The sequence below is a fragment of the Entelurus aequoreus genome, linkage group LG21 (genome assembly GCF_033978785.1).
Source record: "Entelurus aequoreus isolate RoL-2023_Sb linkage group LG21, RoL_Eaeq_v1.1, whole genome shotgun sequence".
NCBI classification, from domain to species: domain Eukaryota; kingdom Metazoa; phylum Chordata; class Actinopteri; order Syngnathiformes; family Syngnathidae; genus Entelurus; species Entelurus aequoreus.
The window spans coordinates 8747154-8762073 of NC_084751.1; the positions used below are offsets into that span (position 1 = coordinate 8747154).

Consider the following 14920-nt stretch of genomic DNA (forward strand, 5'->3'; position numbering starts at 1 on the left):
CAATTATATATAATTCTAATGATTATGGCTGAGCGTGGGCGGGGGTGCACGCTTCACAGGGCTGTTGTCTGCCCTCACGGTTGTGAAAGTGCTTGTTTTGGTTTTTGAATGTTAATATCCCGGACGATAACCCTCATTTAATCAAGGCAGCCAAAGTCGTGATTAAAAATGTGATGAATTGTGCAACCCTATTCTGGACCCCTAAACCTTTCCTCACATGTTCCCTTTATGCCTTCAGGCGAGCGAGATCGAGCGCCTGACCACATGGTACAACCCGCTGTCCACCCAGGAGCTGGCCATCGCCATGGAGCAGTCTGTGGAGACCAGCATCGCCAACTGGAGGTCCAAGTACATCAGTCTGACGGAGAAACAGTGGAAGGACAATGTCAACCTGGCCTGGAACATCGCACCTTACCTCGCTATGCAAATGCCAAGCAGGTTTGTTTGAACCCTGATGGAAACAACTTCTTTTTTTTTAATAAAACCCCTAACTCTCGTTTCTTTTTCAGGTTCAAGAACGACGCCATCATCGCTGAGGTGACCAGGCTGGTGCGTTTGGACCCCGGAGCCGTTAGCGACGTTCCAGAAGCCGTGAAGGTCCGACCATATCTACCACCTGACCTAAAAGTGTCTTTTAAAAATGTGCCGTTGTCTGACTTTATAGTTCCTGGTGACGTGGCACACCATCGATGCCGACTCTCCAGAACTGAGCCACATCCTGTGTTGGGCCCCCGCGGACCCGCCCACCGGCCTGTCCTACTTCAGCAGCATGTACCCGCCTCACCCTCTCACTGCTCAGTACGGCGTGAAGGTTCTACGCTCCTTCCCTCCGGTGAGTCGCACTAACTGACCAAGGACGTATACTCTAGAACAGTGGTCCCCAACCTTTTTGTAGCTGCGGACCGGTCAACGCTTGAAAATTTGTCCCACGGACTGGTGAGGGGGGGGGGGGTGTATTTTAAAAAAAAAAAAAAAAATTTTGTATTTATTTATGTAAAAAAAAAAAAAAAAATTTTTTTTTTTTTTTTTACATAATTAAATACTATCATGTGTGCTTACGGACTGTATCCCTGCAGACTGTATTGATCTATATTGATATAGAATGTATATATTGTGTTTTTTATGTTGATTTCATAAAAAAAATTTTTTTTTTTTTTTTTTTTTTTTTTTAAATTCTTGTGCGGCCCGGTACCAATCGGTCCGCGGACCGGTACCGGGCCGTGGCCCGGTGGTTGGGGACCACTGCTCTAGAACACAGGTGCCAAACTCAAGGCCAGGGGGCCAGATCTGACCCGCGACATCGTTTTATTTGGCCCGCAAACGCCTTAAAATAATATGTGTCATTAAAGTACTTCATATTTTCTCACTAAATGTAACAGATTTTTTTCATGTTGACAGAAAAAATATATGTACTGCTTGAAATTGCATACCTTTTCAACTTTAATAGTATCCAATATTGCAACAAATATTACAGTATATTATAGTCCTTTCCTAACATGTTTTTGCCTAAATAAAAATACTTAACTTTACAGCAAACTACACATCCAATTAATAAAAATGACAATACATGTATGTTGTTCTTTACAGCATATTACTGTAAATTGAAAAAAACTACCACTATTTTTGCTTTAGAGCTGCCAGTTTTTGACTGTAAAATCTACGGTTGTTGTTTTTAACGGTGTATTACTGTAAATGGAAAGACGGTGCATTTGTTTTTACGGTAGAAAAACTGGCAGCTAAGTTGCCTGAATAAAAAGAGAACTTGTACTGTTTTTCCATGAACAATATTTTGTAAAAACCAATGGCAAAATTTCTGGGAACTAAGCTGCCAGCTTTTTACGGAACCCCCACCCACAAAAAAAACAGTGGTACTGTTTTTTTTATAAGTGGTTGATTTATATAGGCCAGTAAGGTAAAGTTTTGTACCTGACAAGTTTCTTGTCAGGTACAAAACTTTACCTTACTAGCCTATATAAATCAACCACTTATAAATACACATTAGTAGGCTAAATGAACCTCTTCAACATGGTACTGTTTTTCAGTTTACCTTAAAATGTTGTAAAAAAACCCAAAACACTATATTTTTGAGTGTGATTGATATGCAATTTCAAGCAGTACATATGATTGATTGATTGAATGACAACCACTTTGCGATCCCTGCTCTATAACCTCCTCATCTCTCGCTCTCTCTGCAGGACGCCATCTTGTTCTACATCCCTCAGATTGTGCAAGCCCTGCGCTTCGATAAGGTGATTCTAGCATCATGAAGTCGTTTTTTACAAAGTACATTTGATGCAGGCTTGAATTGACCTGCGCTGTCGTGTCGCTCAGATGGGCTATGTCAGAGAGTACATCCTGTGGGCCGCCCAGAAGTCCCAGCTTCTCGCCCACCAGTTCATCTGGAACATGAAGACCAACATCTTCATGGACGAGGAGGGACACCAGAAAGACCGTGAGTGGAACTTACATCATCAATTATGTGCTAATATGCTAACTGACACTGATTGGTTATTGACTAATTATACTACATTGCCGATTGCGATAGCGATCAGCCAATACCAATACCGATACAGATTACATGTATTAACTAACTATATTAAAATGTATTTATGGTTCAGTTTAAACATATGAATACAATATATAGACTAGTTCCTTATTCTATTTTGTTTCATACAGTTGTTTGAGCAAAACAACGTCAATAGTAACGCCAAATGTACTGCCATATATTTAAGACCATAGGACGCACCGGATTATAAGGCGCACTACCAATGTGCTCTATTTTTATAACCGGACTATAAGGCGCATTAAAGGGGTCATTTAAAACACTTTCTTGTGGTCTACATCAGTGGTCCCCAACCACCGGGCCGCGGCCCGGTTCCGGTCCGCGGACCGATTGGTACCGGGCCGCACAAGATTTTAATAAAATCAACATAAAAAACACAATATATACATTGTATATCAATATAGATCAATACAGTCTGCAGGGATACAGTCCGTAAGCACAAATGATTGTATTTATTTATGTAAAAAAAAAAAAATAAATAAAATAAAACAATTTTTTAAATACCCCTCCACCTCCCCCCACCGGTCCGTGGGACAAATTTTCAAGCGTTGACCGGTCCGCAGCTACAAAAAGGTTGGGGACCACTGGTCTACATAACATGTAATGGTGGTTCTTTGGTCAAAATGTTGCATAGATAGACAATCTTAAAACCACTTTGTGACCATATCTTCGGGATGCGGCGTTTTGTGGGCGGTCTTATATACGTGACTCCACTTCGACAACGTCTTCCCCCCGCCGTGTTTGTTGTAGTTTGTAGTGCTTCTATAGCGAGTACACTGTGAGATATACCGTAATTTCCGGACTATAAGCCGCTACTTTTTCCCCTCGTTCTGGTCCCTGCGGCTTATACAAGGGTGCGGCTTATATACGGCCTGTTCTTCTCCGACACCGACGAAGAGGATTTCGGTGGTTTTAGTACGCAGGAGGAAGACGATGACACAATGATTAAAGACTGACTTTTCATATACCGGGAGGCTGGTTATTTTGATAACGTACAGGCGAGCACTTTGTATTACTTTGCACCGTTGTATTATTTGTTCTCTGCACGAATGCTGTTCACCATGTCAAAGATGTGAAAGTTTGATTGAATGATTGAAAGATTTATTGTTAATAAATGGGACGCTTTGCGTTCCCAAACAGTCATCTCTGTCCCGACAATCCCCTCCGTGGTAGCAGGAACCCCTATATACTACGCTAATTACACATCAAAACCCTGCGGCTTATAGTCGGGTGCGGCTTATATATGGAGCAATCTGTATTTTCCCCTAAATTTAGCTGGTGCGGCTTATAGTCAGGTGCGGCTTATAGTCCGGAAATTACGGTAAGTTAGAGCAGTACGCTACTTTGTATTAGAAATGGCAACAGCAGAGGACGAATGCCCCACAGCAAGAAGATAGAGAAAAATAAGCTGCTTAATGTTTAATGCGCCGACAATCCATCAAGTGGTGTGGCTTCATAGCTTACAAAGTCGGACTAAAACATTTTGATAGATTTTTGAGTGCCGTGTGTAATGTTCTATATTCTCAATGGAACATATCAAATGTTGCTGTTGTTTACTTGAGTCATATTGCCATCATATTGCGAAACCAGAATTATTCCGTGCATTGGAAAAAAGGATTTTAAGTGCGCCTTATAGTCTGGAAAATACGGTACATGCTCAGCCAAACATGAAAGTTATTGGTATTGAATCCACCAAGCTGTCTTGACCATCCTATTGGCTCATTCACGTGTCAGCTGACATCGGGGAGCTGCTGGAGCAGATGGTGGAGGAGATCACAGGATCGCTGTCGGGCCCGGCCAAGGACTTCTACCAGCGAGAGTTTGACTTTTTCAACAAGATCACCAACGTGTCGGCCATCATCAAGTAAGCACCAATTTAGGCGGCAAAATGCATCATTTTTGTTTGGAAAGGTCACGCTGATGTAATTGTGTTTTTTTAGGCCGGTCCCTAAAGGGGAGGAGAGGAAGCGAGCTTGCCTGAAGGCTCTATCAGTCATCAAAGTTCAGCCAGGTAATATTAGTGTGCTGCCCCCTGCTGGCCGTAAGGGAACCACAACATGAGAGTGAACGTGTGCTTGTGCTCCAGGTTGTTACCTGCCCAGTAACCCCGAGGCCATAGTCCTGGACATTGACTACAAGTCTGGCACCCCCATGCAGAGGTAAGAACTCTGTACACACCCTCCCAAATCAAACCTGTGGGAGTCACGTTGCGCCCTCTGGTGGCCACAGTGCCGCCAAGGCACCCTACCTCGCCAAGTTCAAGGTGAAGCGCTGCGGCGTGAGCGAACTGGAGAGGGAGGGACTACGCTGCCCTTCCGACTCCGTGGACGACGGCGAGGAGAATCCCGACGGGTCGCGCAGGATCTGCTGGCAGGCGGCCATCTTTAAAGTGGGAGACGACTGTCGGCAGGTAACTTGTCACTTTCACGCAAAAACACGTCCGCTGCCGTCACTCTGACGTGTTCTGGTGTGCAGGACATGCTGGCGCTGCAGATCATTGGACTCTTCAAGAACATCTTCCAGCTGGTGGGCCTGGATCTGTTTGTCTTCCCATACCGTGTGGTGGCCACGGCTCCTGGGGTGAGACCTCCATGTTTGCCATCCAAGCTAAGTGTTGGCAGCTTTCACTGACATCCTCGTCTTCCTCAGTGCGGCGTGATCGAGTGCATCCCAGACTGCAAGTCCCGGGACCAACTAGGTCGGCAGACGGACTTTGGCATGTACGACTACTTCCGAAACCAGTATGGCGACGAATCCACGCTCGCCTTCCAGAAGGTGCAGCACTTTGAATGACCTCTGCCCTCATCCAATGCTTTCACTTTAGAGCAGGGAGCTCCAAGCTTTTTTCTGAAAAATGAAAGTATGCGGGGTATTTTGGTACAAAACCAGTGAAGTATGCACGTTGTGTAATACGTAAATGACAACAGAATACTTGCTTTTGAACTTTGCGCTTATAACAATCCGGATGGTTCTTTCCCTCTTTGTTCCGGAGGACACGACGTCCACAGTTTCCGAAAACCATTTGAAATGTGGACTCGTCAGACCACAGAACACTTTTAAAGGCCTACTGAAATGATTTTTTTTTTAATTAAACGGGAATAGCAGATCCATTCTATGTGTCATACTTGATCATTTCGCGATATTGCCATATTTTTGCTGAAAGGATTTAGTAGAGAAAATCGACGATAAAGTTCGCAACTTTTGCTCGCTGATAAAAAAAAGCCTTGCCTGTACCGGAAGTAGCGTGACGTCACAGGAGCTAGTATTCCTCACAATTCCCCGTTGTTTACAATGGAGCGAGAGAGATTCCGACCGAGAAAGTGATGATTACCCCATTAATTTGAGCGAGGATGAAAGATTCGTAGATGAGGAACGTTACAGTGAATGACTTGAGAGGCAGCGATGGACGTATCTTTTTTCGCTCTGACCGTAACTTAGGTACAAGCTGCCTTTTTCTATTGTAGATCACAGATTTGTATTTTAAACCACCTGGGATACTATATCCTCTTGAAAATGAGAGTCGAGAACGCGAAATGGACATTCAGTGCCTTTTATCTCCACGACAATACATGGTGAAATGCTTTAGCTACGAGCTAACGTGATAGCATCGTGCTTTAACTGCATATAGAAACAAAAGAAATAAACCCCTGACTGGAAGGATAGATAGTAAATCAACAATACTATTAAACCGTGGACATGTAAATACACGGTTAATGCTTTCCAGGCTGGCGAAGGTTAACAATGCTGTGCTAACGACGCCATTGAAGCTAACTTAGCAACCGGACTGCACAGAGCTATGCTAAAAACATTAGCTCTCCACCTACGCCAGCCAGCCCTCCTTTGCTCATCAACACCCGTGCTCACCTGCGTTCCAGCGATCGGCAGAAGGACGAAGGACTTCACTCGATGCGTTTGGCGGCTCGGAGACGTAGGAAGTCAAGGTGAGGTCAGCGGCTAGCGCTCCGACAAAGTCCTCCTGGTTGTGTTGCTGTAGTCCGCTGCTAATACACTGATCCCACCTACAACTGTCTTCTTTGCAGCCTTCATTGTTCATTAAACAAATTGCAAAAGATGTCCAGAATACTGTGGAATTATGAAATGAAAACAGAGCTTTTTGTATAGGATTCTACGGGGTACCATAACTTCCGTTACTCGGACTTCGTCACGCGCATACGTCATCATACCGCGATGTTTCAGCCGGATATTTCCCGGGAAGTTTTAAAAGTCACTTTATAAGTTAACCCGGCCGTATTGGCATGTGTTGCAATGTTAAGATTTCATCATTGATATATAAACTATCAGACTGCGTGGTCGGTAGTAGTGGCTTTCAGTAGGCCTTTCATGAGTCCATCTTAGATGAGCTCGGGCCCAGCGAAGCCGGCAGCATTTGTGGGTGTTGTTGATAAAGACTGTGGATGATTTTAAAAAAAAGGCTTAAAAACCCTTCTTTTTAAAAAAGCCTTTTTTAAGATATATGCATACTAGTTTTAGCTATTTGGCTGTTGTAGTTTTTATTTTTATTATCTTTTTTTTTTTTTTTAAACTCTGTAGCACTTTGAGGTTGTTTACTCAATGTAAAGTGCTTTTTACAAATCTATTATTATTAATGGCTTTCGCTTTGTACAGTAGAGTTTTAACTTGCACTTACAGAGATGTAGCGACCAACTGTAGTTACTGACAGTGGATTTCTGAAGTGTTCCTGAGCCCGTGTGGTGATATCCTTTACACACTGATGTGGCTTTTTGATGCAGTACCGTCTGAGGGATGGAAGGTCTGTAACATCATGGCTTACGTGCAGTGATTTCTCCAGATTCTCTGAACCTTTTGATGATATTACGGAGCGTAGATGGTGAAATACCTAAATTCCTTGCAGTAGCTTGTTTAGAAATGTTGTTCTTAAAACAATTTGCTCAGGCATTTGTTGACAAAGTGGTGACCCTCGCCCCGTCCTTGTTTGTGAATGACTGAGCATTTCATGGAAGCTGCTTTTATACCCAATCATGGCACCCACCTGTTCCCAATTAGCCTGTTCACCTGTGGCATGTTCCAAATAAGTCTTTGATGAGTTTCTCAGTCTTTTTTGCCACTTGTGCCAGCTTTTTTGTAACATGTTGCAGGCATCAAATTCCAAATGAGCTAATATTTGCAAAAACGTTTTCCAGTGTGAACGTTAAGTATCTTGTCTTTGCAGTCTATTCAATTGAATATAAGTTGAAAAGGATTTGTTGTATTCTGTTTTTATTTACCATTTACACAACGTGACAACTTCACTGCTTTTGGGGTTTGTATTTTAAGTCTGTAAAAAAAAAAAAAGACATCAGCCCATTTTCCCCATTTTTGTAGATTTTTCTGTTGAATCTTATCCCGACAACGTGCAGCAGGCCAACTAAAAAAATGACAACCCTAGCTTTAGTTTTTGCTTTGGAACATACTTCCCGGTTTTAATTCCCGTCAATGCTCGTCAGGCTCGCTACAACTTCATCCGCAGCATGGCGGCGTACAGCCTCCTGCTCTTCCTGCTGCAGATTAAAGACCGACACAACGGCAACATCATGCTGGACAGCAAAGGGCACCTCATCCACATTGGTACGCTCGCAGCATCGCCGCTCCTACCATCATTTACATGATGCATTTTTTTTAAAATTCCGGACAGACTTTGGCTTCATGTTCGAGAGCTCCCCCGGCGGCAACCTGGGCTGGGAGCCTGACATCAAGCTGACGGATGAGATGGTGATGATCATGGGAGGCAAGATGGAGGCCACGCCCTTCAAGTGGTTCATGGAAATGTGCGTCAGGGGATATCTGGCCGTACGGTAAGAACATAGATATGTTCTTAGTAGCCGCCAGTGAGACTTTGCAACTTAAACATGGAGCTTTTCCCCATTTGGACATGCAGGCCCTACATGGATGCTGTGGTCTCATTGGTCACACTCATGCTGGACACGGGTCTGCCTTGTTTCCGAGGACAAACCATCAAACTCCTCAAGTAAGCATCATTGGCATTTTTGATTTTTTTTTGTTGATTTTTTGATTTTTATTAAGGATCCCCATTAGCTGGTTGCCTCAACAACCCACTAGTCTTCCTGGGGTCCACAATTCAATACAATTACAAGTAAGAGCATGTAATTATAACTACACAATACAGAAGAAAATAAAAGCATCAATAAAAAAACAAGCAAACAATTTACAGTCACAGAATAATAATGACTATATATAATATAAAACCAAACAAATCATCAACGAGCAAACTAATTTAAAAACTCAGATAAAATATTACTCTCTTTTTAAAAACCTGTTTACTTTCAATGCTGGTGAGAATTCGAGGCAGGTTATTCCAGAGCGATAAAGATCTATAAATAAAAGATTTCCGCGAAGCATTCTTCCTGGGACGAGGGAGTACAAAATGCCCCTCACTGGATGCCCTGGTATTGTGATTATGTATAGTGCTACTGTGAACTATTTGGGCCATGAGAAAAGCAGGAGTTTTACTACCGGTTACTGATTTGAACAATATAAGAGTATTAGCCAACAACCTGTTCTGCACTGTTAGCCAGGAAAGACGTACATCGGTATCGGCCTTCTTTATTTGTTTTTCAACTACAACCGAACTTTATCAGCAGATAGGTCAGGTGCTGTTGGTCTTAAACCCCAAACTGTGCAGGAAAACATGACTTTAATGTCAAAAAACAAACAGTGCACATGCAGGGACAACAGGAGACAATCATTGAGCCCTGACTGGAGGGCGAGGCAGGCATAAATAGCAGCCTGATTGGCAACTGCAACCAGGTGTGCCAGGCTGCCAATCAGGGACAGGTGAGGGGAACGAGTGCTCGGGGAGACATGCAGGAAGTGGAACTAAAATAAGAGCGCCGACAGGAAATAAACACAAACAGACAGGAAAAACCAAACTGTCAGTAACAATTCTGACAAGATAGAATGTATACACACTAGAGATGTCCGATAATGGCTTTTTTGCCGAAATCCGATATTCCGATATTGTCCAACTCTTAATTACCGATACCGATATATACAGTCATGGAATGAACACATTATTATGCCTAATTTTGTTGTGATGCCCCGCTGGATGCATTAAATAATGTAACAAGGTTTTCCAAAATAAATCAACTCAAGTTATGGAAAAAATGCCAACATGGCACTGCCATATTTATTATTGAAGTTACAAAGTGCTTTTTTTTTAAACATGCCTCAAAACAGCAGCTTGGAATTTGGGACATGCTCTCCCTGAGAGTGCATGAGGAGGTTGAGGTGGGCGGGGTTGGGAGGGGCGGGGTTGATGTGGGGGGGAGTAGGGGGTAGCAGGGGGTGTATATTGTAGCGTCCCGGAAGAGTTAGTGCTGCAAGGGGTTCTGGGTATTTGTTGTGTTGTGTTTATATTGTGTTACGGTGCGGATGTTCTCCCGAAATGTGTTTGTCATCCTTGTTTGGTGTGGGTTCACAGTGTGGCGCATATTTGTAACAGTGTTAAAGTTGTTTATACGGCCACCCTCAGTGTGACCTGTATGGCTGTTGACCAAGTATGCCTTGCTTTCACTTGTGTGTGTGAAAAGCCGTAAATATAATGTGACTGGGCTGGCACACAAAGGCAGTGCCTTTAAGGTTTATTGACGCTCTGTACTTCTCCCTACGTCCGTGTACACAGCGGCGTTTTAAAAAGTCATACATTTTACTTTTTGAAACCGATACCGATCATTTCCGATATTACATTTTAAAGCATTTATCGGCCGATAATATCGGCAGTCCGATATTATCGGACATCTCTAAGACACACCGTTAAAAATGCCCCTCTTAAAAAAATAGTTATTTTTGCTTATAATGAGCAAAAAAAATCTGCCAATTGAAAAAGTCAAAATTGTCTTGGTAGGATTTCTTGAAATTAGACATTAATTAAATGTATTTATTTTGTAATGCTACTTGTAAGAAACATACTTTATTTGTCGCCATGGAGGCAAGGATTAGTGATTTAGAAGTAGCTAAAACACTGCCGACTGAGGATGGATGTTAGCTGCTAGCTAGCTAGCCATGTCTTAACCTCTTAAGGCCCAAGCTGTTTGTTTACATGCTTTTTTTGTTTCTCTTTGCTATTTGGGCTTATTGGACCCTAATTAGAATAAAAACTAAGAATCATCTTTTGATATGGTGTACTTAGTCCATAAGTACACAAACGTGTACTTCATGTTTAGTGACGTGCTAATTCTTATTTTTCCAAATTCCATTGTATGTTATACTCTTCTGACACCACCAGATGGCAGTATAAGTGTCCACATAAGCGGCCATAAGACCCCAATTCAGTAGTGTACACAATTTTGGAAATAAGACCTAAAAGGTGCTGTCCACGCATGTGGCCACTAAGCCTTTTTAAAGCACCGCTTCATGAAGGCATTTCTGTGGTATAACTTCACCTTTATCTTTAGTTTTTAGGCCAAAATGCGTCCGTTCTCCCTTTTCTGTCTACACACTGTGTCTGCTTGTAAGTACTCTGTGATTGTGCGCTGCCGAACATGCTCCTCTGCTCGTAAAACCAGCAATGTCACGACACGCCGTCATGCCCATTAAAAAAAAAATGGGGAACCGGTACTTTTCAAACAGAGTATAGTACCGTTTTTGATTCATTAGTAGCGCGATACTATACTACCGTATTTTTCGGACTATAAGTCGCTCCGGAGTATAAGTCGCACAGCCGAAAATGCATAATAAAGAAGGAAAAAAACATATATAAGTCGCACTGGAGTATAAGTCGCATTTTTTGGGGAAATGTATTTCATAAATCCCAACACCAAGAATAGACATTTGAAAGGCAATTTAAAATAAATAAAGAATAGTGAACAACAGACTGAATAAGTGTACGTTATATGAGGCATAAATAACCAACTGAGAACGTGCCTGGTATGTTAACGTAACATATTATGGTAAGAGTCTTTCAAATAACTATAACATATAGAACATGCTATACGTTTACCAAACAATCTGTCACTCCTAATCGCTAAATCCCATGAAATCTTATACGTCTAGTCTCTTACGTGAATGAGCTAAATAATATTATTTGATATTTTACGCTAATGTGTTAATAATTCCACACATAAGTCGCACCCCCGGCCAAACTATGAAAAAAACTGCGACTTAATAGTCCGAAAAATACGGTAGTACTGGTATACCGCACAACCCTACTTTAAATGAATATCTGCTCCAAATATCAGTTATCGGCTTCTTTGATGACTTATAATCGGTATCGGTCGATCAGTAGTGAGTAGGACATCACCTCGTAGTAAAGTCAGCCATTGTTGGGACTTTCCTTGCGTGCATACATTTGTACAGCACTGGACAAAAGTGGAACTTACCATCAACTTGTTGTTTTCCACTTCTCAGAGGAAGGTTTAACCCGCATATGAGTGAGAAAGAAGCCGCAGCGTTCATCATCAAGGTGATCCAAAGCTGCTTCCTCAGTAGCAGGTACAACTAAAGGGACAAGATAAGCAAATGTTCTACTTCCTCCATGTTGCGTTCATGCATTACCTTTCACTTCCTGCCAGGAGCAAGACGTACGACATGCTGCAATATTACCAGAACCAAATTCCCTACTGAGGCTCTCCTGCTGTAACGAGTCCAGTACGGACGCTGATCCCAGACAAGATGCTGTCCCTCCGAGAGCAATAACTCCGGTTTTATCCAACACTTTTACTAAAGAGCTCTTTGAAATCGCCCTTTAAGAGCCATATTTACACTCTTTGTGTCATCATCATCATCATCATCATGCTGCTCTTCACTTCCAGTGCACTTTATTTCTGTCAGTATTGTCACCTTACATCAGAGACCAGGCCATTAGTGCGGGATTCAAACTCTCCGCAGTGTTTTTTCTACGTGTGAAGCAACGTCGCCGTGGACTGAAGGAGAAGGAGCGGGAGGAAACTTTTGACGTGGCGACAAGAACAAATCATCAAACATGTTCTTGCGCGAGCTACCAGTGTTAGCTACATTCCACAGGCAGCGGGGTGCATTCTGGGAACCTCCACTTAAAGGAACGATCAGTTGATGTTTTAGGAACCATTTTATTGTAAATGTGGGGGTGTAAGGGGGAAAGACAATGGCGAGAGTTGCATATCTGCATGCACACAAGTCCTCCACGTCGTTGGTGTGCGCAAAACCTGTTTGGAAACATTCCTCGTGTGTGTCATGTGACCTCGCTGCCGCATAGGGCGACTTGACCTAAAAAGCCATTCCTGCAAAATATATATGCAATATTCCCACGTACTGATGCTGTATTCGTGTGTTCCCCTTGACTCCAGTGTTGTCGTGTTGTCACACCGCTGAGAGTGTTACGATTGCAAACTTGAAGGGGCTTTTATTGTCTGATGGTGAATTCTTCACACCCCTCATGGCCACTTTTAATGTAATGCAAACACATCGTTAAAGGTTCGATTTGGTAGCCAAATTCCAGCCAGTAGGGGGAGTACATTAGCATAAAGGCCTTTAAAGCATGATTGTGAAACCATATCAAACATCCAATATGTAAACACCATTGTCTCACTGTCGCCTCTGGAGGCAGGAAAAAGCACTACATGACAGGCGTTAGCCGTTAGCATGTGCAGGCTAAAACTTTCCTTTGACAAATTGCACCTTTAAACCCAAGAGAATGAGTTTGTCAATGTTTTTGTCAGAGTCAAACGTATGGATTTTTAATGGTTTGGCTCGTTATACCGTCAGCAGCATTAATGCTGATTTCAAAATAAAAGCCGAATGAGAGTCAACCAAATGTTTCGAGATGCTTCTTTTTACATTAATGTGATGTTTGCGAACGAGTCTAAGTCTTTTGAACTGCTCTTTCAAGTGAACAATGAGAACCGATTCGCAGTTGTGAGCCATTTGATTGAGAGAACGTTTTTCATGCACATGCGAATTTATCGTCGACAATTGCCCGCCACCCGACTGGCAACTGGACTATGGAATGAGTCCCAAGTATCAGCATTTGGATTTTTTATTTTATTTAAAACATTGTATACATGTATATATATATGTGTTTTTTTAGTTTAAAAAAAAAAGTTATATATATATATATATATATATATATATGTATATGTATATATATATATATGTATATATATATATATGTATATATATATATATATATATATATATATATATATATATATATATATATATATATATATATATATATATATATATATATATATATATATATATATATATATGTTTAGTTTATTTTTATTTGGATTCACTTTCCGGGTTTGTTTCTTAACCCATTTTCTAGGCCGCGAGCGCCTCCTAGAGGACCGCCCAAAAAACGCTTCCCTGCTATGCCGCAGCAGTACTCAGTTGTAATACACTTTTCCACCGCTGGTGGCAGTAGTGACTGACTTCATTTGCACTTTCTTTTAAAGACAGTTTAGTTAAGAAACATTTATATTTTTAATTTAATTTATTCATTTTAGCACAACATAATTGCATGTAAATCGATTTTTCGTCAATTATTTCTGATTCCGTTCTTATGCAGTACATTTGGTGAGTTTTTCTAACCTAAAAATAAGGTTTATGTGTTAAATAAATAAAAACTTTGTGATTGACTCATGGTTTTAATATTATTTGACAATGTTGTAAACTAAATAGTTTAGATATAATTATTGAATAGGATGAAACACTATTTCAGTGGAAGTAAACAGGTCAAAAAGGTTAACAACCCCTGTTCTAAAGGATAGTAGTACACCAGTTATGGTAGTATAATTTTGTACTCACATTTTATCATGTCATACATTGTATATCCATTAATTAATTTAATTCTTACTTGTTAATGTGTGTATTTTTTCCTATATTGTTAAAATGCTACGCGTTTTCTTTGGAAAATTGTGATGTGACTGCTGAAGCATGGAAATATGGCACCGCCTTATGGAATGTTTACAACGAAAACCACAAAAAAATAAAATGATAGCCAATATTTCAGAATAATTCCCTCCAATAGAGTAATATTTGTGTAAATTAAATTATTGTAATCTTGATACTAGTGATTGTTAACTTCATCAGAAACTAACTATAATACTCGAGGCAGTCTCTTAGAAAGGAATGCCTCGACAAGAGTTGATCCAGTTTCGACAACATTTTGTTTTGGAGAACGCTCGGGTACTTCCGCTTCCGGCTGTTTCAAACAGGTAAATTCCTCCACCGGCCTTAAAGGATAGTAGTTAAAGCATACATACACCAGTTATGGTAGTACAATTTTGTACTCACATTTTATCATGTCATTATTTATACATTTTAATTCTTACTTGTTAATGTGTGTATTTTTTATATATTGTTAAAATGCTACACGTTTTTTTTGGAAAATTGTGA

General features: G+C 41.2%; 1 protein-coding gene across 2 annotated transcripts in view; it reads left to right on the forward strand.

Moving 5' to 3' along the window:
• The window catches only part of pi4kaa (phosphatidylinositol 4-kinase, catalytic, alpha a), a 54695-nt gene extending 41198 nt beyond the window's left edge, over nt 1-13497 (forward strand). For both annotated transcript variants that reach the window (XM_062030745.1, XM_062030746.1), the window contains exons 38-53: nt 239-438; nt 510-597; nt 665-832; nt 2196-2249; nt 2332-2452; nt 4298-4427; nt 4504-4574; nt 4650-4722; nt 4793-4973; nt 5039-5143; nt 5213-5338; nt 8029-8149; nt 8217-8376; nt 8460-8549; nt 11948-12031; nt 12112-13497. In XM_062030745.1, the coding sequence (XP_061886729.1) occupies nt 239-438; nt 510-597; nt 665-832; nt 2196-2249; nt 2332-2452; nt 4298-4427; nt 4504-4574; nt 4650-4722; nt 4793-4973; nt 5039-5143; nt 5213-5338; nt 8029-8149; nt 8217-8376; nt 8460-8549; nt 11948-12031; nt 12112-12163 (1824 nt within the window). In that variant the 3' untranslated portion in view covers nt 12164-13497. The remainder of the gene's footprint in view (nt 1-238; nt 439-509; nt 598-664; nt 833-2195; nt 2250-2331; nt 2453-4297; nt 4428-4503; nt 4575-4649; nt 4723-4792; nt 4974-5038; nt 5144-5212; nt 5339-8028; nt 8150-8216; nt 8377-8459; nt 8550-11947; nt 12032-12111) is intronic.
• Nucleotides 13498-14920: the final 1423 nt, after the last annotated feature.